The sequence below is a fragment of the Primulina eburnea genome, chromosome 8, assembly GCF_022965805.1.
Source record: "Primulina eburnea isolate SZY01 chromosome 8, ASM2296580v1, whole genome shotgun sequence".
Classification (NCBI taxonomy): Eukaryota; Viridiplantae; Streptophyta; class Magnoliopsida; order Lamiales; family Gesneriaceae; genus Primulina; species Primulina eburnea.
Window position 1 is genome coordinate 38,840,935 of NC_133108.1, and position 22,668 is coordinate 38,863,602.

The following is a 22,668-nucleotide window of genomic DNA, read 5'->3' on the forward strand; positions in this document are numbered from 1 at the left end:
GAACTTCCAATCTCTAGCTAACTCTGATAATGTGATGTGCTGAAATTGAGGATTGATTATTGCCCAAGTAGCCACTCTGACTCTGATACTATCCCATATATCTTCGCAAGATTTGTTCTCTTCCCTGAAAATTCTGCTGTTGCGTTCCATCCAAATAGACCAAAAAGTGCAATGCACCACTAAGTACCAAAAGTTCGTCATACTCTTTCCCTTGATGAATCCCGGCTCGATGATTAACATGTCTTGCGATCTTCTTGGAAAAACCCATTCGAATCCTAAATGTTGCATAACTTGTGCCCATATTCTCGTCGTGAACGAGCAATGTAACAGAATATGGTCTTGAGTCTCGTCACTTTTCTTGCATAAGGTACACCACTGTGGGGACACAGCAAGTCCCGACATCCGCTTTTGCACTACGTCACAGGTCTGTAATGTCCCCAAAGCGACAATCCAAGAAAACACCTTAACCTTTAGTGGAATCGGTACTTTCCAGATATTGTAATGGTATGGGAACACACTAAAAGAATTTGTGTGAGTGAGTGAGTCATATAGAGATGAGACCGAAAAGACTCCAGAGGGATCTCCTAACCAAACCCTGACATCCGCAGAACCCACACACAATCTAACCGTATCTAAGACACCTAAAAGAGTAGTGAACTCCTCCAACTCGGTATTGTTTAAATCCCTTCTAAACCTTATATCCCACTGAAAAATGGACTGTCCCTGAGACTCAACTGTGGAATAAAAATGGTTGATTGGTTTGTTTACAGTGGACGAAATACGGTAAAGACTAGGAAAACACTCTTTAAAAGACACCAAACCCACCCACCTATCCTCCCAGAAACGCATAAAGTTCCCCCCCTTAAGCACCGTCCCTATTAAGTGGTGACAAGTCGAGTAAGCACGAGAGATGAACTTCCACGGGCTTTTGAATGTAGAATTCTTTGCAAGGTTCACATCACACCCATTCGGTTGAAACCCATATATGCTGCCCACAACCTTTTTCCACAGAGGTTTGTCTTCCACTGAGTTTCGCCACCACCATTTACCTAATAGAGCCAAATTCCTCAACCGTAAATTAGGCAAGCCCAGCCCGCCTCTCGCTAAGGGCTTGCAAACTTGTTGCCATCCAACCACATGACAGTGCTTCTCCCCATCCGGTCCATCCCAAAGGAAGTCCCTCATCAATTTCTCCAAATATTTTGCCACTCGAGACGGCATCTTAAAAAGAGACATGAAATATGTTGGCATTGCGCTCAGCACAGATTTGATCAAAGTCAATCTACCACCTCTTGAAAGGAATGACTTCTTCCAATTAGCCAGTTTTTTGCTCAATTTCGAAACAACGGGTTCCCAAAATTCCATTTTCGATGGGTTTCCTCCCAATGGTGCCCCCAAATATTTAATAGGCCATTGTTCTCGCCTGCAACCGAGTTAAAATCAGAATGATTCAAGCCTAGTATCGCTGATTTGTCAAGATTGATTTTCAGCCCCGAATTCGCACAAAACAAATTTAGCAACCCCACCGCCTCCCTTAAATGATCAGCAGATTGCACAAGGAATAGAGTGTCGTCCGCGAATTGTATGTGAGAGACTTCGACTTTTTCCTTTCCAACTACTAGACCGCTCAAAATGTTGTCCGTCTTGGCCCTGTCTATCATGCGTCCTAAGCCATCAATCACTAGGTTGAATAGAAAAGGAGATAATGGATCTCCTTGTCTGAGTCCTCTTTCCCCTCTAAACTTCCCCCTTGGTCTTCCATTGATAAAGACCGAGAAGGAGACATTTGATATGCATCCCTTTATCCATTTTCTCCACCTTTCCCCGAACCCTTTCTTAAGAAGGACAAAGTCTAGATATCTCCAGTCGACATTATCATAAGCTTTTTCGAAATCAACTTTCAAAACCCACCCTTGCTTCTTTTTCCGTCTATGCTCCTCCACCACTTCGTTGGCAATTAGACAACAGTCCGTTATCTGTCTTCCTTTGATGAAAGCGCATTGGTTTTGCGCTATTGTGCTGTGCATAACTTTCTTCAATCTATTTGTTAGTACCTTTGCCATGATTTTATACAAGCTCGTCACAAGGCTAATAGGTCTGAAATCTTTAATCCGCATCGCTTCTTTTTTCTTTGGCATAAGGCAAATATATGTTTCATTCGTGATTCCGTTGATAATTCCTCCATCGAAAAATTCAGCGAACACTTTCAATAGATCCGGTTTAACTGTGTCCCAATTCTTCTGGTAAAAAGCCATTGTAAAACCATCCGGTCCCGGAGCCTTGGATCCATCACATTCGAACACCGCAGCCCTGATTTCTTCCTCCGAAAAATTCTCCTCCAATCTTTCTGCCTCTGTCGAAGCTAAAGGGCACCACTCCAAATCTTCGATGCCCGATCCTTCCCCTTCCGAAGTCCTATACAGATTCTTGTAGAAGTCAACAATGAGTTTTTGGATCTCAAATTCTTCCGTTATCACCGAGCCGTCCTCCAACTCCATCTTCTCAATCGTTGCTCTATTCCTTCGTCCTGTCAGTAATGAGTGAAAAAAGCTAGAGTTTTGATCCCCCTCCTTGAGCCATTTTATTTTTACCTTTTGACTTTTAATTTGAAGACTTCTGATGTTCAAACTTTCCAGCTCGCATCTAGCATCTCTTCTTTCATTTTTTAAATCTGCTGACCACTGTCCCCGCGCCTCTTTTGCGTCCAATTCCGAGATTCTATTCTGCACCTCGGTGATTTTGACGTTGACATTTCCGAAGACCTCATGATTCCAATTCTTTGCTTCTCTTTTGATGTGTTTGAGCTTTGTCATGAATTTGTAGCCCTCCCATCCTTGAGTTCCGCCCGAATTCCACCATATTTTAACCGACTCTTTGAAATTGCGATGCGACAGCCAAGCGTTTTCGAATCTGAAAGGTGCAGGACCCCATTTCACTTTCATAGTGTCCATGATGAGGGGATGATGATCCGAAGTGATTCTAGGAAGCACTGTTTGTCTGAATGAAGTGAAGATGTCCTTCCACCCCCTTGAAATGAGAAACCTGTCTAATCTGCAACATATTGGGATATCCCTGAAATTAGACCACGTGAATCTTGCATTTAATAAAGGAGGATCGTGAAGATCCAGTTCCTCTATTAAGTTGTCGAAACAAAGCATACTTGTGGTTAAAGATGTGCTGTTCATTTTCTCACTCAAATTTCGAACCACATTAAAGTCACCTCCAACACACCACACTTCTCCGCATATCGAGTTCAGGCCAGCTAATTCATCCCAGAATAATTCTCTTTGTCGTGGCTTGCACGGACCATACACAGCCGTGAACCACCACCTGATTTCATCACTGAACTTAATCTGAATAGATACCGAAAAATGTCCAATCAAGTTGTCGCTTACCACCACGACTCTAGGATCCCACATTACTAATATTCCACCCGATCTCCCCTCTGCCGGCAAACTGATCCACTCCACGAATCTTGATTTCCAAATACTTGCAACGAACCAGCGATCCACTACATTCCTCTTAGTCTCTAGAATCACAACAATGTCCGGATTTTCTTTGCGAATAACCGTCCGAACTAGTTCCCTTCTTCTCGACGACCCTCCCCCTCTAATGTTCCACGAGCAAATCTTCATAACAACCTTTGTGAACCCTTGGAAGTCGCACCTTTCTCATAATTGATACCCCACTTCAGCCTATCAAGTTCTCTGCTTAAGCTGGCCGATGGCTTTTTAAGTTCCTTGACTGTTTTGTAATCCGAGTTGACTCCCCCACTTTTCTTTTCAACAATAGGTGTGATCTTCGCCGACTTGCCCTTGGATAATTCGCTCTCGGAACTCGACTTGTCATGAATAGTTATTGACAACCCCCCTAAGAACCCTCTATACAAACTGAAAGTACAAAAAGACGCAGGAAGAAGAGAATGGAGTTTGAGTGAGTGAGGAAGAGTCAATGGTCGAAACCTGGAAAGTACCTTGCCCACTACAGGTGAAGTGTTGCCTAGAGAAAGTGGAGCTTTGTTGACCTGTTTTGTATTCTCCTGACAGAACAGCCCCTGTAGGTCTAATTCTTCGGTGTCAATGCCTTCCAAAGAATCCGTGTAATTCGATAGCTGACTCCCGGAATCTGAAGATGCAAATGAATCATCGAAACATTCATGTTGGGGGTCATCAAAATCCCCTTCCATGATCTCTTCCTCCGTGAGCATGTCATCCGCCTTGTAATCTCCTTCTATTTCTGTCAGTGTCGCGTCATCCTTGTGAACTCTTCTATTTCTTCGGCGATAGGTGTAACCGAGAGAAGGCAGTACTTTGGTTGTGGCAATGTCGCCTTGATGTTTGGCACTGATATCAGTTGCTGTGTCGATTGCTGAAGATATTGTGGTTCGTCTGAAATCTTCGATATTTTTTGGCGCAACTCGTTGTAATATTTTTACCACCTTTCTTCCCATTTTCTGATCTCCATCCAATTTTTTACTGGGATTCCCTGCTAGTGCTGGTGTTGACTGCGTAATTATTTGCTCTTCAGTCGGCTTATCGTTTTGATAGGAGATAGTATGTCCCTCTGCATTATTGATCCTTTGGATGTTGGAATTTCCCCACCCCGCCGCCATCTTCGTCCCGTTAACCACGACTTGGGCGTAAGTTTGCTTTGCGTAAGATTCATAAGCCATAATGTCGAAAGATTCCACATATATGTCGAGCTCTAACTCTTCCCCGTTTAGTTGTACCATAATTTTGTTTTGGATAAAACCATCTCTGGTACCTTTGACCTTTATCTTGGCAGCTCCCAACTCTCGGAAAGATAATGTGTCATGACTGATCTCCACCAATCCTCCGCACCGATCCCCAATAGTTTTAAAGTTGATGAATTCCCAGAGATTCCACGGCAAACCATAAATTTTTATCCAGCTGTTGCAACACCTGTAGACTGTAGGCGACGAGTTGATATTTGGTCTCCATTCCTCGAACAATAAAGAAACGCCGCCATCAAAAAATCCCCTTCGCAGTTGAAAGTAACGAAGAAATTCCGTCCGGTTTGAAGGCCACCACACTGCTTTATTTGCCTGGAATGGGTATAATGTGATTCTTCTCTTGACATCATTGCCTAATATCTTTTCAATCTGTTCCCATTGTATGTTAACTCTTTCCTTGGTGACGATAATAGCTTCTTGCCAATTCCTCTCGTATCGTTTCGCTTCACAAGTCTGTTGACTCTTCTGTAAATCTCGTTGGAAGTCCCATGCTGCTCTTGGTAGAGGCCTGTGATGAGGGATATCTTTGGTAGGGGGATTTTCATGATCGACTGTAGCTTTAAACGGTCTCTGAGCATTCGCTGTCAAAAATCTAGTGAGTATGTTTGAAATCCTTGTCCACCCAAAAGAGTTCGCACCGCTTGGCACAATGATGTTCTGTTTCCTCCCCAACAGATTGAATCTTGAGATTTCAATGAACTGCCCTCTCCTGTTAGCAAATCTTTGTAATATTACTGTCGAGCTTTTTCCCCTGAGGCGATAGAAATCCAGCGATGGTTGATGCTTGTGTAATATTTCCTTGAGTTTTGAACTGACCCATGCTGCCTCTTCCCTAGCCAATTCCAGAAAATAAGTCGCATTCCTTGTTGTTTCCGACCACAATATCGAAAATCCTCCGTTCACCTTTCTAAGTGAAAAAGTTTTAAACTCAATCTTAACCACATCTCTGAAGTCCATCGGCGTAAAAATTTTTGAGACTAAACTGAAATGGAGTGTTGAATATAAATAGAAATCGGCCGTCCAACAGTTGTCTATCGGCGCCGATGACGAATGGGGGAGCTAACGAAGGTCCGAGAATGAAGGAGAAGTGGGTAAAAAAAACGAACTGACAGAAGGAAACCGAAAAAACGAGCCGCCGGTGGTTAACCGGTGGTCGGAGAAGAACGATGAGATGCGACGGCAGCCGGCGACAGTCACCGGAGTAGAACCTCGAATGATGTCGACCAACATACGTCGCCGTAGGGAGGGATAGGCATTTTCAAAATTTTCTCTCACTAGAATCTATTAATCATGGCTGACAAGACAATTTTGTATTTTGATCTCCTTCCTTGAACCATTTTGTTTTCGCTTTTTGAAATAACATCCTTTTTCGTCTACACATCAACTCTTCCAACTCAACTTTTATTTCTTTCTTTAATTTTCATTTCCCAATTTATCACTACAACTAGTTGGCCACTGATCGAGGATGAGAAATTTGATCATATACTGACTCTGCTCCATTCACCAATTTTACAAATATACAAACTTTTGTCCTTTTCATCAGTGATGTCCATATAATAAATTTTAAAATTTCTTGTTTCTTTTATTAAGACTTCTTAAATTCTATTAGAAGGCTGAATCCATTTCCAGTTCATTTGACACGCCCTGTAGCAAATTGTATCACCAGGGCATAACCCTTTCTTTGACTCGACTTCCAATCGAAGAAGCAAATCCAAGCGCAAATATCACATCCAGCTGCTCTTCAAAGCTCATACACTTTCCACAAACATTTTCTCTTGCATACCTGAATCCTTAATTTCAAACCTTTCTCATATTTGGCACAACCTCTCAACAAAGACAAAAACTAAGATTGGTTGTGGTCAAGACGATGGAATGAAAAAGATGAAGATGCAAAGTGAGGAGGTGTAAAGAAAATATAAGAGAAAAATGGCACAAAATTTACAAAAATGACAATATGTATGTTTTATCAAGGGTAAATAGAAAAAACCCACAAGAAATAAATTATTTTTTATTAATTCATTCAACCAAATACTTCATGATTATTATCTAAAAAAGTGCTGAAATAATTATCCCATATCATTCCTTAATTTGCAAAAATGAAATCATCAATCACACAATCATCCCATCAAACAAAACCAAACAAAGAGCATACATTACATTTTATTTTATTTTTTTGATAAGAAACTAGATATATTAAGATAATTTCGGTTACATCCTTCGTGCGGATAAGTAATCCATACATTACATTTTATCATTATGAATTAGTTTCTTATAGAAAGGATAAACCTTTTAGGAAGATAGAAAAGGGACACAACAATTAGAACGTGTAATAGTTAGGCAAAACATGGGACATACACAGGTATCCACATTTATCACATAAGCTTCATGATTGAATATATTTACAAAATCTACCACACAATTATTTTGAAGGTTAACAGATCATCTGGAGCAGTAAGACATGTAAAACATAAGATACTGCTTAAATATGTACTATGTAGCAACTTGTTTTCCTAGGAATCAAGGACTCAATTCCATATTTCTCATTAAATGCTTTTTATATCACTAGAAATACAAACCTTTAAAAAGAAAATAGAAAAAAAGACTTCTCATTATAAAGATGATTCCTTGACTTGTACTTAGTTTATTTTAATGGTTGATATTCTTTTACAAGACCGTGTGGATGCACTTATTAAAGAAACTTGTTGCCATCAAAATGTACGGGGAATGTTCGTTTTCCAGTCATCAACCATCATCAGACATTTCTGCATGCATAACACTTGTTCAAACATTAATCCCATGGCTACCATGTGATAAGTGTGATGCCACAGTGTCAGCATGTATGCATGTGCAAACACCTCTCATAATAGTTGTTAGGAGAAACATCAAAATCATTCATTTACTCACAAAAAATGTAGCTACCAGGTTTCATTGCACAAGAAGTTTCGTGAATGGCATAATTGCTAAATGAACCCATATGGGATGACAGGTTAGACATCTTGATTCACTTACTAATCCTCTTAGTCGACACTTGAGCTACACATCATGATTTACTTAAACAAGTGTTTGAACCTTACAGCATACCTATCAAGGGCCATGTTTCTTGTCTGACCAGAACCCATACTGAGTACCATGAGCCATCGGTCGACGAATTTAGCTCCTCCAAGACTCAAGTTCAAATCAAGAACTTGCAACTGGATGGCATCACTTGAGCTACTGAATATGCTTGATAGTTGGAATTTCTTCCACTTCTTTTTGGAAAAAGGATTTCTAGATACAGCAGACAAGGGATCGAGATCAATCGAATAATCTAGGCAGGGCCGTGGGCTGCCATCCTCCCATGTTAACAAAGATACCTGAGAAGTGGAATATTATCTCGAAATCAGGCTCCAAACAAAAAATTTGTCCATTTCACACCTCATGTTACTGTGATTTCCTTCAAATGAAACTCATTTAGATTTTCCATCTCACGCCTTTATTCTGGGAGTTTACAATAACTAGGTTTTCCATACATCTATATTGATATTTAAAAGAAAAAATTACCAAGTTTACAAGAACTCTTAAAGTAGTCATTTAAATGAATATGCACATTTCAGAAAAATTTCTAGAAACAGTGGACAGTAATTTTTCTTTGGTTTTTTCCTTAGTAGTTAATTCATTAAATACTTAAACATTCAGTGAAGGCAACATAGTTTTATAAACAACCTAATGGCTTTTTATGAAAAATCACCGTCTAAAGCTCAAAATTCATTTATGAATTCGACCAAGGGAACATTGAATTATTTTGATTTTATCTACATCAAGTCCCAACAAAACTTCGACAGATTGGAAAGTTTAGCTCACAAAAGTAGCTCATAAATCACATTTTTCGAGCGGTATTTTGCCTAAATTTCAGATTTTTTTCATCTTGACAAATGGAGTTCCAACTAATGATAAAGCCAGCAAACAAACCAAAAAATAATCGTTAATTACAAATAAGCTTTAAAGTAACTGAATTTTGAAAAATACAACCTAAAAGACTCAATTCATAAGGTTCAAAAGCATTAGAAGGAACTATGCTCTCCTCCACAAGTTACACGATCCATGAATCCCACGCAAAATAACAGGAGTTAACTGAATATAGTGGCTTGGGGGTAAAGAATTATATAATGGACTGAACTATTGTATTATATCAGATGCTCCACAAGTTACTATCAGATGCCCAAATCAGAATTATATAACTAACTGTATTGCCCCAAAAATATAGAGCTACAACCTCATAGTTAGTCACTTCTTAAATTGAACCAAACAGAATATAATTTCAGTGGCTTGTACTGAACAGTTCACATATGAAATTGGGTACACAAAAATATGGTTGGTGAATTCCATCCATCGTGACTCAAACCAATTATTTGGAAATATTCTTATTTAATCTTCATTTTTTAATACTAATCATACCTGAGAAATTGACTTCAAAAATAGCATTATTTTAGAAGAATGCTCCATGAACTTGTCAAATATCAATGTCATCCTAGATGAGTCAAGATCTGCTCCATCTTCCTTGAACTTAGATGAAAGAGGCATTCGTATTACAGTAGAATTAGATGAAGACCATTGCATATCTTCTCCAATCAACATTGGCATGAACTGATCACGAAAACGGTCCGTCAATTTTGTACCTATATATTAGTGGGGACAAAACAATTGGATTCATAAGATAGTTGCTCACATTCCAAGTTTTCTGACATTTGATTTAGCCTTATCCAACAATTGGTGAGAAACGCCCCACAGAAATTCTGAATTTTCATTGCCAAAACAAGGAGAGTAGTTATAAACAAATGAGAGAACAAGTTATAATTGGTGGCTAAAGATGTGCTTGGATTGATGGATTTGAGACCATGAATTTCAAATCCATTGATTTCATATTCTTTGACTTGCTTTGATTGACAAAATTGGATTTAATTTCAAAACCACTCAATATCAAGATATGAGATTTTCCATGGTATTTGTGATCGATTTCAAATACAGCAAAAACAGGTGTCATTTGAAATACATCCATCAAATCCTTCTCTAAATCAAATCCCTCCCTCCAAATCAAATCTATTAATACAAGCACAACCTAAGGATCAAAATCCAAAAGCCATACTATGGCAAGAAAATCACCATCTATGAGAGAATTGCCAAGAAACTCATTACTAGCAAAAGAAATTGACATCCAAGAATAATACAAGGAGCAATTCAAGTTTAGCAACTCTAAAAGAAGATCCATCTGCTCCTTGGTAGGGATGGCAATTTTCCCCACGAAGAAAACCCGAAACGGGACGGGTTCGGTAGAAAGTTAATGGTTTGGTTTTGGATTCGGGGATTTTTAAAATCCCCGAAGTATATTGGGCCAGGTTTGGGAATCCTATCCCCATACCAAACCCTCCCAAACCTACCCCGATAATATATATATAAAGATAATACTTTAAGTTTTAGACTTAAACTTCAACACCTACACGGCTCAGTCACACTAACGAATCAGAAACACGCAGAACTAAAAACCCTAGCCCCCAAATCTAAATCTGGTAAGATACAAGAATCTGGTTCATCTCTTTGTTATTTTTCCGAAGAGCGGCGTGTCTCCGGCGTAGGTCACATCTAGTTTCGATTTTGCAGCAATTTTCTAGTTTCGATTACCTTGAACATCTCATATATACACATACTTGCTCGTCATTAGTTGTTTATAGTTCTTTTTTGGCAATGAAATTTAAATTGTTATATTGGGTGCTTCATGTGGATGGAATGATAAGAATTTATGCATATATCATCCAATGCGAGAGAGATTTTGTAACAAATTCTGTTACTTATTGGTTTTTCTTATTTCTTCCGATGCCAATCCATGAATTTTTCTTCCCAATTTTCAAGTTTATTCTTTGCCCCGAACACAGTTTGACAATTGTGTTCATGAAAAAAATGGAGTCACAACAATATTCATGGAAAGTTGGGACCCACAAACTGTGGTGCAGTTAATTCTTTGCAATTTGATTCTCTTATTAGCCATGACATATTTTTAGAGTTGAGGGTGCTTTAGGGAATTGATTTTTGATCATGAGCTCACTGCCAAGGTCCTCAGTGTGCAAACCATGACTATATATTGTTATTTGAGTTTCAATAAGATTCCAGATTCTAGATTACTTTCATTAAGATTTATGGCTAAATTTTACCAAATTATATTGCTCAAACTTGGTGCTACGTACTGCATGATGTAGCTTCTCATCTGTTTGGTTCTCTGATTAAATTGTTGTCATCATATAATTAATGATTATGTTGGTTAACTCAGTAAATAAAATTTGTTTGAGTTGACTTAATTATTTCAAATGTGTTTGCATCTCATAAACTTCTTTAGGGTGATTAAAAGTTTTCTATGAAATGATACAAGGATGGTTTGTTATATATATTAACCAAACTTACTCTATTATTTATATCATTTAAGATGGAAACTAGTGATAAAGAGGTTGTGGTGCCATGCAAACTACTCCAACTGTGGGAAGTCAAGCCCCACATTCGCAAAATGAGAGTGTTTCAATAGGGGCAAACGAAACATCTCAAAATGAGAATTTAGATGCTGCAATTACAGGAGAAGATGATGTAAATAAAAGAAAATTAAGATCTCCCGCATGAGATCATTTCAAGGGAAAGAAAATTGGAGGAAATTGGAGAACGGTGTGCAATGATTGTAAGAAATCCTTGGGTGCTGAAGCTAAGAATGGTACCAGGCATTTGCTTGACCATATAAAAGCATGTTTGTACAAAAGACAGAAGACAATAAAACAATCACTATTGCAGCCAACAAAATCCAATGATGAGACGACGGTGCTTGGGATATACAATTTCAACCAAGATCGTGGGAGGACGGAGCTTGCGAATATGATTATAATGCATGAGTATCCGTTATCTATGGTTGATCATGTGAGCTTTAGAAGCTACTCTTATTCCTTACAACCATTATTTAAAATTGTTTCTCGGAACACAATCGGAACACAATTAAGAACGACATCATGAAGGTGTTTGAGTATGAAAGAGATAAAACAATGAAATTATTAGACTCAAAAAAAAAACAACTCAAAAAAAACAACTCAAATTATTAGACTCAAAAAAAAAAAGAATAGATTAGGAAGATATTTTGCATATTTGTCTTTTTTATCATTTTAGAAGGCTTCTTGCATTTAAGGAAGTAACCAAAAAGAAATAAAACAACTCAAATTTATTCTCAAAAATGTGATCACGAAATCGTGAGGTTTTCTTTAACTAGCCTCAATTTGTTCACGAGATCTTGAAGTTTCAAAAGTCAAACCCCTCATCTCGTCACCCATTAGCTGCACCATAACACAATCCATGACTCGGAACTATAACATGCATATGCATAGAGCAAGAGATAATTTTTTACCTATAATTAAATATGATAGCCTAGCTGCTCATTTAAAGATATAGATCAAATTTACAATCTACAAATATATAAAATATGCATATCTTCAAATATGCACAAATGAAAGATACTTTCAAAATGCCTTAATTACCTGTGCAGGTTTAAAAAACCAAAGAAAAAATAATCTTTAAGTTTAACGGCAAATACTAGAATTAAATGTTTCTTGCATCAATGTAAGTTGTAGTTTCACTTAAGTCAAAATTCAAGTCACGAATTGTAAATTGACACGACTAGATAAATTATGGCATTTAAAAACAATAACTGAAACTTTCCCTTTAGTACATGTACTCGCGTGTTTGTAACTTTTACGCATAGTATCTCCACCATATCTTATATTTGAATTTTAAAATTGACCTACTATTCATTCGCTCTGTCTCTTATTCATGTTCACGAATATGTCTGCTCAGATGTCCAACTAGTCCGATTATCCAATCACTTACTCGGCAATAGCTTTATGCAAAGCCTTAGATGCAATAAAGTTCAGGCCTGAACTTCACTTAAAATTGAGCCCAGACTTAGAAGTCAACAACTAGTCAGCTCAATCCATGCTACCAACATTTTTCCAAAAACAGACTCCATTGAACTTTGTAGCCTCAAAATTTCATAAATTTAATGTTATGATAACAAATTAAAAAGTGTTGAGTGAATCGAGCAAAACTTATGAACATGGATGAGGTTTATATGGTTGGGTACGGTCGAGCTTGGCTCAGAGTTGGGTCAATCTAGTTCATTTAAAGCCTTTCTTCCAACTAGCTAACTTCTTTGACAACTTAGACACGACGTATTCTCAAAATCTCGTTTTCCTAGAATTTCTCGCTAATGGAACCCGTAAATATTTAATAGGCCACCCTTCCCTCCTACATCCAATCTCTGTAGCCAACTCTTCCAAATCGACATATGTGCAATTAATTCCCAACAATGCACTTTTTTCCAAGTTGACGTTTAATCTCGACATTTGACAGAATGAGTTCAAAATCTGCAATAGATTGCGCAAATGACTCTCAGTTTTAAGAAAGAGCGAAGTATCATCCGCAAATTAGATAAGATATGTCTCTACTTTCTCTCTACAACTTCCAATCCCCGGACCTCGTTCTTTGCCTTGCCTTATCCACCAATCTTCCCAGCGCATGTATAACTAGATTGAACAGAAAAGGGGAAGTGGATTCCGTTGCCTTAGACCTCTCTCCCCCTTGAATTTGACCCTCGCTCTACCATTTATAAAGACCGAGAAAGAAACAGATGATATGCAACCCTTAATCCACTTTCTCCATGTCACTCCAGAACCTTTCTGTTAAAGAACAAAATCCAAAAATCTCATGTACACATTATCATAGGCCTTCTCCAAATCTACCTTAAACACCCACCCTTTCTTCTTTCCTTTCTTCTTTTATATCTCCTCATCTCATCTCAACCTAAGTATCTCAATTCTCAAGACATTTGTAAAAGTAGAGAAAAAGGTTAACACTCTGCCACCTAAACAGTTTCCTCCAAACTATTATCACTCAATGAATTAAACTAACTTTCTAAGTTACAAACACAAAAAACTACGGAAATAAATAGACATAAATTAAATCACCATACAGTTAATACTTGCAAAAATATCAAACTTTCTACATGGGCATCTAATCTAATTAAGTAAATGAACCAAATAAGATATCCAACGCAAGAAAATGTGTTATTTAATGTATAAACCCTCAGTTGAGAGCTGAGGATGTCACGACAGCGTACCTTTCAATGGAAAAACTTTGGCAGAAGGTAAGTGACTTGAAGGTGGGGCAATAGCTACACCCCTAGGATCAAAAATGTAGAAGAAGCCATCAGATAAGACTGATGGCAAATCACTTATGGAAAAACAGCTCAGTAATCCTAAGCCATAGTTGAGAGTGTCACCCCTCAGATTCCATGGTGGAAGAAATTGGAGGCTGGCTACTTCATCTCCACTTAAACTGGCACCCTCCAGTACTGCCACCAGGGCAGGCCCTTGAAATTCCGCTGCATAGGTTGGGGCATCAATCACAGAAAGCTCAGAATCAGAAAGTACAAAAGACACCAGATTTTTTTAACTTACAAACGTCATCAAAAGCTGGCATTTCCAAGAACACACGAAAAATGTATACACTCTCAAGCTAAATATAAGAATCATTTCTATTAACACACCTAAAACCCAGGAACAATAAAAAAAATTCAATACAGTAAATTCTGCAATTTATTCATCTTAAAATAGCTATAAGAAATTAAACAGAAGATTATCACCTAGATTGTGTTGCAACAGAGACTGTCGTGGATGTTCCCTCTTGTCAAAAATGAGGTGAAGCTTATCGGTTTTGCAACAATCTGCCAATTCAATCAAGTCAAAAAGAAGAAACTCATAGTTCCCATGAGATTCCAGTAGGTCGTTTATTTTACTATAGTCCATGCAAGGCAGATCTTTAGTTAATTCTTTACTGACTAAAGAAAGGGAACGGAGTGATTGAACGCCTAATCTGTTGGCCAAGTCATAGCTGATTGATGGATGCACACAATGTTTCCCGACAGGGGAATGAATCTCCATCCATGGTGCATCATTGTACACAAGATCCCCAGCAGCTCTGAGTACTCCAGTAGAATCTGGAATCAATAGAGTACTAGGAATTTCAAGTACTGACCCTTCCGTGTAACTATCTGCAAGAGTTTCTAGTATATGCAGGACAAAACTCAACTGGTCAGTTAGGAGAGAGCCACCTTTTAAATCATTTTGCAACCGTTGTAGAACATGAAAATAATCAAAAACATCGAAACTGCGTCTGACCCCTAATGCCAGAAGCAAATCCTGGAAAAGTGATAATTCAGATGGTACAACATACATATATGGACTAAATTTCACAGGGGAATCAAATGCAAGCACCTCACAAACCACAAAATCATCTCCAATCCAAACCCAAGGAACACCAGCCAATGAAGATTTAAGAAACATCAAATCATCAGTTTGAATATAATTTTGCAAGTGTGAATAGATTAATGGTATCTGCTTTTGCAATTCGTCATTAAAATGCAGCTTGAGCTCATTATAGCTATTAGATAACCCAACTAATTGGGCAGACAAGGTTTCCACATCTGGGTGATCCATCCAACCAAGTTTCTGCCGTAGGTACTCAGAACATTCTCCATCCAACAAATGAAACTTACATGAAACAATCCACATCTGTGATTTAGGTCTGACCATAAATGGTGCTGCGATTCTATGAGCTGAGGCTAACCATGGAAGGCCATGAATTGGTGGATCCGTGTAGACAGGACACCAGCTGATAGCCCTCAGATCTGACCAAAAATCTTCTCCAATCTTGTCATCAACCATGTCACTGACAACTGAATCAATGTCCAAAACATCTGACAAAAGATATTCAGAACCATAAATAATGTAGGACCTCTCCTCTTCACCTTCATGAAGTGCAATATCTGAAGATTCCATATCATTGGTTGAAAGTTTTCCCTCATCATGAGAAGGCAGCTTCAAAGTTACTACGTTTAAACAAGAAAGCAGCCTTCTTGAGATCATTGTTGCTTCTGAGTCTCTTGATTTGTACAACATTGAAACTGACTTGGCAGAATCGAGTAAACCAGTAAAGCCCAAAGTCTGTCTAAGCCCAAGGGTTACCAGAGTGTCCAGAGTTTGTGGGTCAGAGAAGTTCTCCGAGGGGAAAAAGGCTTCACTGTGAAGAAATGTTCTCAGTTCTGGAATGCGAGGATCATAAAGCCTGCATAGAGCAACTCACAAATCATAATGGGCATACATCAAAGATTGAGATAAACATCTTCATGTAATGAAAAAGCAACAACAATGCAAAGTGTGAAAAGAATGCCTCTCCTCTCACCACAGTTTACATGAGACATTAAACAATGGAATAACTTCTTTGGTTTCGTTGTCAACTCTTCATTTTACCTCCCCCAAAATAAAATAAATTAATCACCATCTCATTTTCATTATTCCCCGAACAACATTTTCTGTCCTTTCATATCTCCCAACATAATATTCTTTTAAACTTTTTATCACATTTCAAAATAACATAAATATTATTATATTTTAACCCAAAACACAAAACGTGAAATCTTTTAATTAGGATTACATTATGATATAGCACCATTACGAGACAATTTTTTATGTGATTTGACATCTATAATAACATATATGTTTTCCTAAAACAATACCAAGCATACTGTTGTACAGCACTGTTAGGAAACATCTTGGTGGTTCAATAAGGAGGGCCATGTTAGGTACACGTCCAGTGTATAACAATAATCACTCCTATGACTATGAACTTATCTCAAAATAGCAGAGGTGCCGCCCACTAATGATGCACTACACCTGAGCCTCAATTTAGTGAAATGTGCACAAGTGCTATCGCATTTCTACGCAAGGCAGCGAGAAGTAATGAAATGTTATTCTTTGTAGGTAGTTCTAGTAGTTCTATGGACGACTATATATAGGGGTGGACCATATTGGTGCTAGCCTTGGCTTCAGCCCAGGCTAGCCCACATCCTTAATAGATTAATATCTATTACTTTTTAAATTAATTGGGTTTATATTCAGAGGTAAAATAGCAAGTGTAAAAAGTAATAATTTTTTTTTTATAAGAAACATGTTTTATTAATAATATGATAAGAAGGATTACATAGTGGACTAGTGGTCCACTCTCATAATGAAAAACACGAAAACAACTATGTCAATGATACACATATTCCCAACTTCTCAATAAATCTAGAGCCGAGACGTTCTTAAAATCGTGATGATTGCCAATCCACAACGCAATATTAAGCTTAATTCTGTCCCAACATCTCTCCGCATTTTCTTCAACATTTTCGAAAACCCTTCTGTTTCTTTCAAGCCATGTAGACCAACATAAGCACTGAACAACTACAAACCAAAAAATTCTGCCCCTTGTTCCCGTATGCTGTCCCAAGTCCATATTTAATAAATCAATTGTTGAGTTAGGCATCACCCACACCAAATGAAGTTCTTGCAAAGCTCTAAACCATAGGGATAATGTGAATGGACAGTGAATGAGCAAATGATTCTGAGTTTCTGTATCATTTCTACAAAGTGCACACCAATTAGGTTGCAATGCAATCGATGACCATCTTTTTTGAATCATCTCCGAGGTAGGTAGCTTACCCAATGACACTATCCAAGAAAAGAACTGAATTTTTTTTGGAACCGGAGTTTTCCAAATAGCAAGGGAAACTGATGGAATTGGGAAACGATTAATAGGAAAGAACGAATCGTAAAACGATCTTACCGAGAAAACACCGGAAGGGTCCCCTTGCCACTGAAGAAAATCATCTGCCCCTTCTACCAAACTCACCGAATCTAGACTCCTTAATAACTCAGACAAATGATGTAACTCCTCGTCCCTGACAACCCTTCTAAAATGAAAATCCCAAGAAAGAGTAGACGACACACTATCAAAACATGCAAAATAAGAAATAGGCATGTTATGGATTGAAGAAAGCTGAAACAAAGCTGGGAAAAGTTCTTTGAAAGAGGAATCCCCCCACCATCTATCCTCCCAAAATCTCACTTTATTACCTCCTCTCACTTTAAATACAACCATCTGTTTAAAAGTTGGGTAAACTCGGGAAATGAACTTCCATGGGCATCTAAACGTGACATTCAACGCCAACCCTGCATCCCACATGTTCTCTTGTAACCCATATTTGCTCACTATTATCCTCTTCCACAATGACTCACCCTCCACAAAGAATCTCCACCACCACTTTCCAAGCAAAGCCTTGTTTCTCAAACTTATATTTGCCACACCCGATCCTCCTTTTTCTTTCGGTGTGCACACCTTTTCCCACTTAACCAAATGGCAATGAGATTCGCCATCCGCCCCATCCCAAAGAAAGTTTCTAGAGAGCTTCTCCAATGCCTCCACTATGCCTCTCGGCATCCTGAATAGAGACAGAAAATAAATCGAGATAGAATTTAAAACCGATAGTATCAAAGTGAGCCTACCACCTCTGGAAAGAAAAGATTTCTTCGAGTTTGCCAATTTTTTTGTTACCTTAGCCACGATGGGTGCCCAAAAAGATGTTTTCAACGGATTGCCACCCAAGGGCATCCCAAGATAATTGATAGGCCAGTTGTCCCTTCTACAGCCCACTTCTTGTGCCAATAATTCAACTTCTTCCGAAGCACGATGAATTCCCAACAAAGCGCTTTTATCCCAGTTGATTTTCAATCCCGACATGTCACAGAAAGATTGAACCACTTTGACCAAGAATCTTAGATGATCTTCGGTTTGCACGAAGAAGAGTGTGTCGTCGGCAAACTGAATATGTGATATTTCTACCTTTTCTCTTCCAACTTCAATCCCACTTATAAAATTTGTCTCCTTCGCCTTATCCATTAATCTTCCCAACACATCTACCACCAAATTGAACAAAAACGGTGATAATGGGTCACCTTGTCTTAGCCCTTTGGAAGCTTTGAGCTTACCTCTTGGTCTGCCGTTGATCAATATAGAAAAGGACACATTTGACACACAACCTCTGATCCACGACCTCCATCTACTACCAAACCCTTTTTTCAACAGAACAAAATCCAAGAAATCCCAATCCACATTGTCATATGCTTTTTCGAAATCCACCTTCAATACCCACCCTTTTTTTTTCTTAATTCTTCCCTCTTCCACCAATTCATTCGCAATAAGTCCACAATCCATAATTTGTCTCCCTTCAACGAAAGCGTTTTGAGATTCAGAAATGGTGGCTGTTATCACAGTCTTAAGCCTCATCGTCAGTACCTTTGCTATAATCTTATACACACTCGTTACCAGGCTTATTGGTCTGAAATCCTTCACATTATTCGATTCCACTTTCTTACGAATCAAGCAAATATATGTCTCGTTTGTCGCTGCGTTAATGATTCCTCGTTGAAAGAATTCCTCAAAAACCTTCATCAAATCATTTTTCACCAAATCCCAGCACACTTGGAAAAAAGCCAACGTGAAACCGTCGGCTCCCGGGCTCTTACATCCATCGCAATGGAAAACAGCTTGTTTAATCTCGTCTTCTGAAAATGGCTTTTCTAATTCTGCACTCAACTCTTCATCAATAGGACTCCACTCCAACCCTTCAATGCCCCAACTCCTCACGTTTGACAGCCCGTACAATTCCCTATAATACTGGAGAATAATGGAGACTATTTCATTGTCGTCTGTCATAATTGTTCCATCAATTCTTTCCATTCTGTCAATGATCGCTTTGTTGTTGCGTTGAGTTAAGATTGAATGAAAGAATTTTGTGTTTTGGTCTCCTTCCGTAGTCCATTTGATTCTGCTTTTCTGGTTATTAATTTGATTCTTACGGCATATCAATTCTTCCAGCAACAATTTTGTTTTTTTCCTATCATTCAAAACCTCTTGTGAACCCCGACCCTCGCTTTCTAGCTTATCCAATCTGCTGATTTTGTTAACTAAGTCTGCAATTTTCATATCCACCTTCCCGAACACATCCTCATTCCATTTTTTTATTTCACCCTTTGCTGCCCTTAATTTCATCATAAATCTATAACCCTCCCAGCCTTCAAAGCTCTCATTGTTCCACGCCAATTGCATCAAATTTCTGAAACTCGGATCCCGCAACCACACATTCTCGAATCTGAATGGAGTCGGACCCCACTTAGGTTTAACCAAGTCGCAAACCACTGGATGATGATCCGAAATAATCCTGGGCAAGAGAGATTGTCTGTAAGAAGGACAAATTTCAGACCACCCCACCGTGAATAAGAATCTGTCCAATCTGCAGCAAATGGCCGAGTCTCTAAAGTTCGACCATGTGAATTTTCCATTGAGTAATGGAGGATCGATCAACTCCAATTCTTGAATCAGTGCATCGAAACAACTCATGCTTGTTGTTTGTGAAAGACTATTAATCTTCTCGGTTATTGATCTGACCACGTTGAAATCTCCTCCCAAGCACCAACGATCACCACATAGAACCCTCAATCCCGCCAACTCATCCCAGAAATTAGCTCTCAATCTAGGTTGACATGGACCATAAACCGCCGTGAACCACCAATCAATGATATTATCCTTTTGTATATGAATCGAAATCGAAAAGTCCCCAATCAAATTATCCTTAACCGAAATGATCCTTGGATCCCACATCATCAGTATTCCCCCAGACCGACCAATAGCAGGTAGAATGAGCCACTCCACAAACCTCGATTTCCATAGACTTGCAATGAATCTTCGATCCACCACCTCTCTTTTTAATTCCTGCAAAATTATTAAATCCGGTTTTTCCTTAACAAGGACAGCACGTATCAAACCCCTACGTGTTGCAGAACCACTTCCCTTAATATTCCATGAAATAATTCTCATCACTTCACTGCATCTCCCCTTGAACTCGCTCTTCACAAAGAACGACACTATCCATCCACCTCCCCACATTCGCTGATATTCAAAATTCCAATCTTCTCGACACCCATAGCTGTCAAACAATCATTATCGGCCGCAATTTTCAAGTTCTGTAAGTCGACTCCCCCCGATGACAATTCTTTCACCTTGTCATTATGTTGCCGTATGGAATTTTTCCCGGGTTTACCCAACTTAAACACAGTAGATGTATTTCCCACCCCACCTAAAATCTCGACCCCACCCCCCCGACCCTGTAAGGAACGAGTAGGAGACAGAGAATGGATAGAGGATTGAATAAGAATAGAGTTATTGGGCAAATTGCCACCCTTACTCGGAGACTCTTCAAAAAAGACACCCAAATCGTCAAAATCTGTAGAATGTAATGTCGAGTGATCGGATATGAGACTTTCTTCTGCACTGGATTCGCCACCTACATCTGAAAAATTTGGATTCAGATGTTTCTCCCAGTTTCCTACGTCCCCTTCTGTGAAATCAGTGTATTTTTCGATGAATGGATTCTTTGATTCTTCACCCGCTGGGGCGTAATATGTATCATTAATTGCCTTACTTTTCTTCCTACTGTAGACGTACTGAAATTCCCTCTGTTTTGGAGTTATCTTCAAAGACTCGATCGTCCCTGTTTGAAATTCATTCACTGATTTAGGCTGGATTCTTTTCAAAATCTTGATCTGCTTACCTCGATACCATGGTTCGGAGTAACATTTGCGACCTTCAGAAATTTGCATCATTACCGTATCTTGCATTTCTTTGACGCTGTGATTGTTGTCCAATCTCAGGGTGTCATCCTTCTGGTTTTGATAAAAATGCATATTATAAATTAAATATATCGTTGTCTTTTGTGTCTTTTGTGAGAAACAAAAATAAGACTAACTAATTGTTCTAATAGGTTGTGTATAATTGGGTTGATGGGATTGGATAGGATAAATAATGATGTAATTATTAAAATATTGAGTAGGGTGTGGAATAGATTTAATAAGTAATAGTATGCTTCGTATGACTAATTTAATTTGAGATAAAATGATAAATTACGATTTTGTCCTTTTCAATAATTAATGAATATTAAAAAAAAATATGAAGGATGAATGTTCTAATTTTAAAATAAATGATTTGAATGATATTGGATAAATATTAGTGATTTGATTTATATAGAATAAATAATCAGTATACAAAATGCAACCAAACAAGTGACAAGATGGGATTATTTTAAATAATCCAATCCCATCCATCTAAAATAAACACACCCATAGTAAATTAATGGTTATGATATAAATTAATTGGTGCTTAAATCTATAATCTATAAAGTGAACAAACATCCATATAAGTGGCATTTCAATTAAATCTCAATATTTATGATTTCATTCTAGTATTGGATCAATGCTTTAATTTTTATAACATAGAACAAAATCAACATAAATTAAATTTAAAAAATTATACCATATGTTATAAAAATATTTTATAATTATGTTAACAATTCAAACAACTTATAACATTGTTCATTTATAAAACAAAATTTTGTGTAATGTTTTTCAAAACAAAATTTCATTGCTAAAATATAATATAATGTTCTTTATTAGATTTAGATAATATAATATTATAAATTTCACATGTTAATTCTATAAATTTAGTTTCTTGTATTATTATAAACGGGAGTGTTCTTCAAAAAAACTAAAATAAACATAAAAATCAAGAGAATGATAAAAAATAATCTGATATAATTGATATCTTGTCCTATTGATCAATATGTTTTTACCATAAAATTCCCTCCTAGCTCAAAGTTTTGGTTCCGCTCCTGCAGAATGAGTAATGGAGTATGAAAAACAACACATCAAATTGGGTGTGGCCATGAAGCAAACACAAAAGGTGAATAAGTTAACAAGAATGATTTGCAAGAGAAAAGATGCTGTGGCAGCTATTAAATATAGGATAACCCCAGAATTGATTGTTAAAGGTTGTTTAGAAATACTTAGCATAGAAAGCATGTACGAGGAAGTAAGAGAATACATTTAGTAAATCAAATAAAATGAAAGAAGCCTCAAATTCCCTTGTCAAGA

General features: G+C 37.9%; 1 protein-coding gene across 1 annotated transcript in view; it reads right to left on the reverse strand.

Annotated features, from left to right (window-relative positions):
- Positions 1-22,668, reverse strand: part of LOC140839620 (uncharacterized) — a 50,035-nt gene that overhangs the window by 13,343 nt on the left and 14,024 nt on the right. Inside the window, 4 exon segments of the mRNA XM_073206451.1 lie at positions 7,835-8,106; positions 9,188-9,408; positions 13,926-14,189; positions 14,451-15,931. Of these exon segments, the coding sequence (XP_073062552.1) occupies positions 7,835-8,106; positions 9,188-9,408; positions 13,926-14,189; positions 14,451-15,931 (2,238 nt within the window).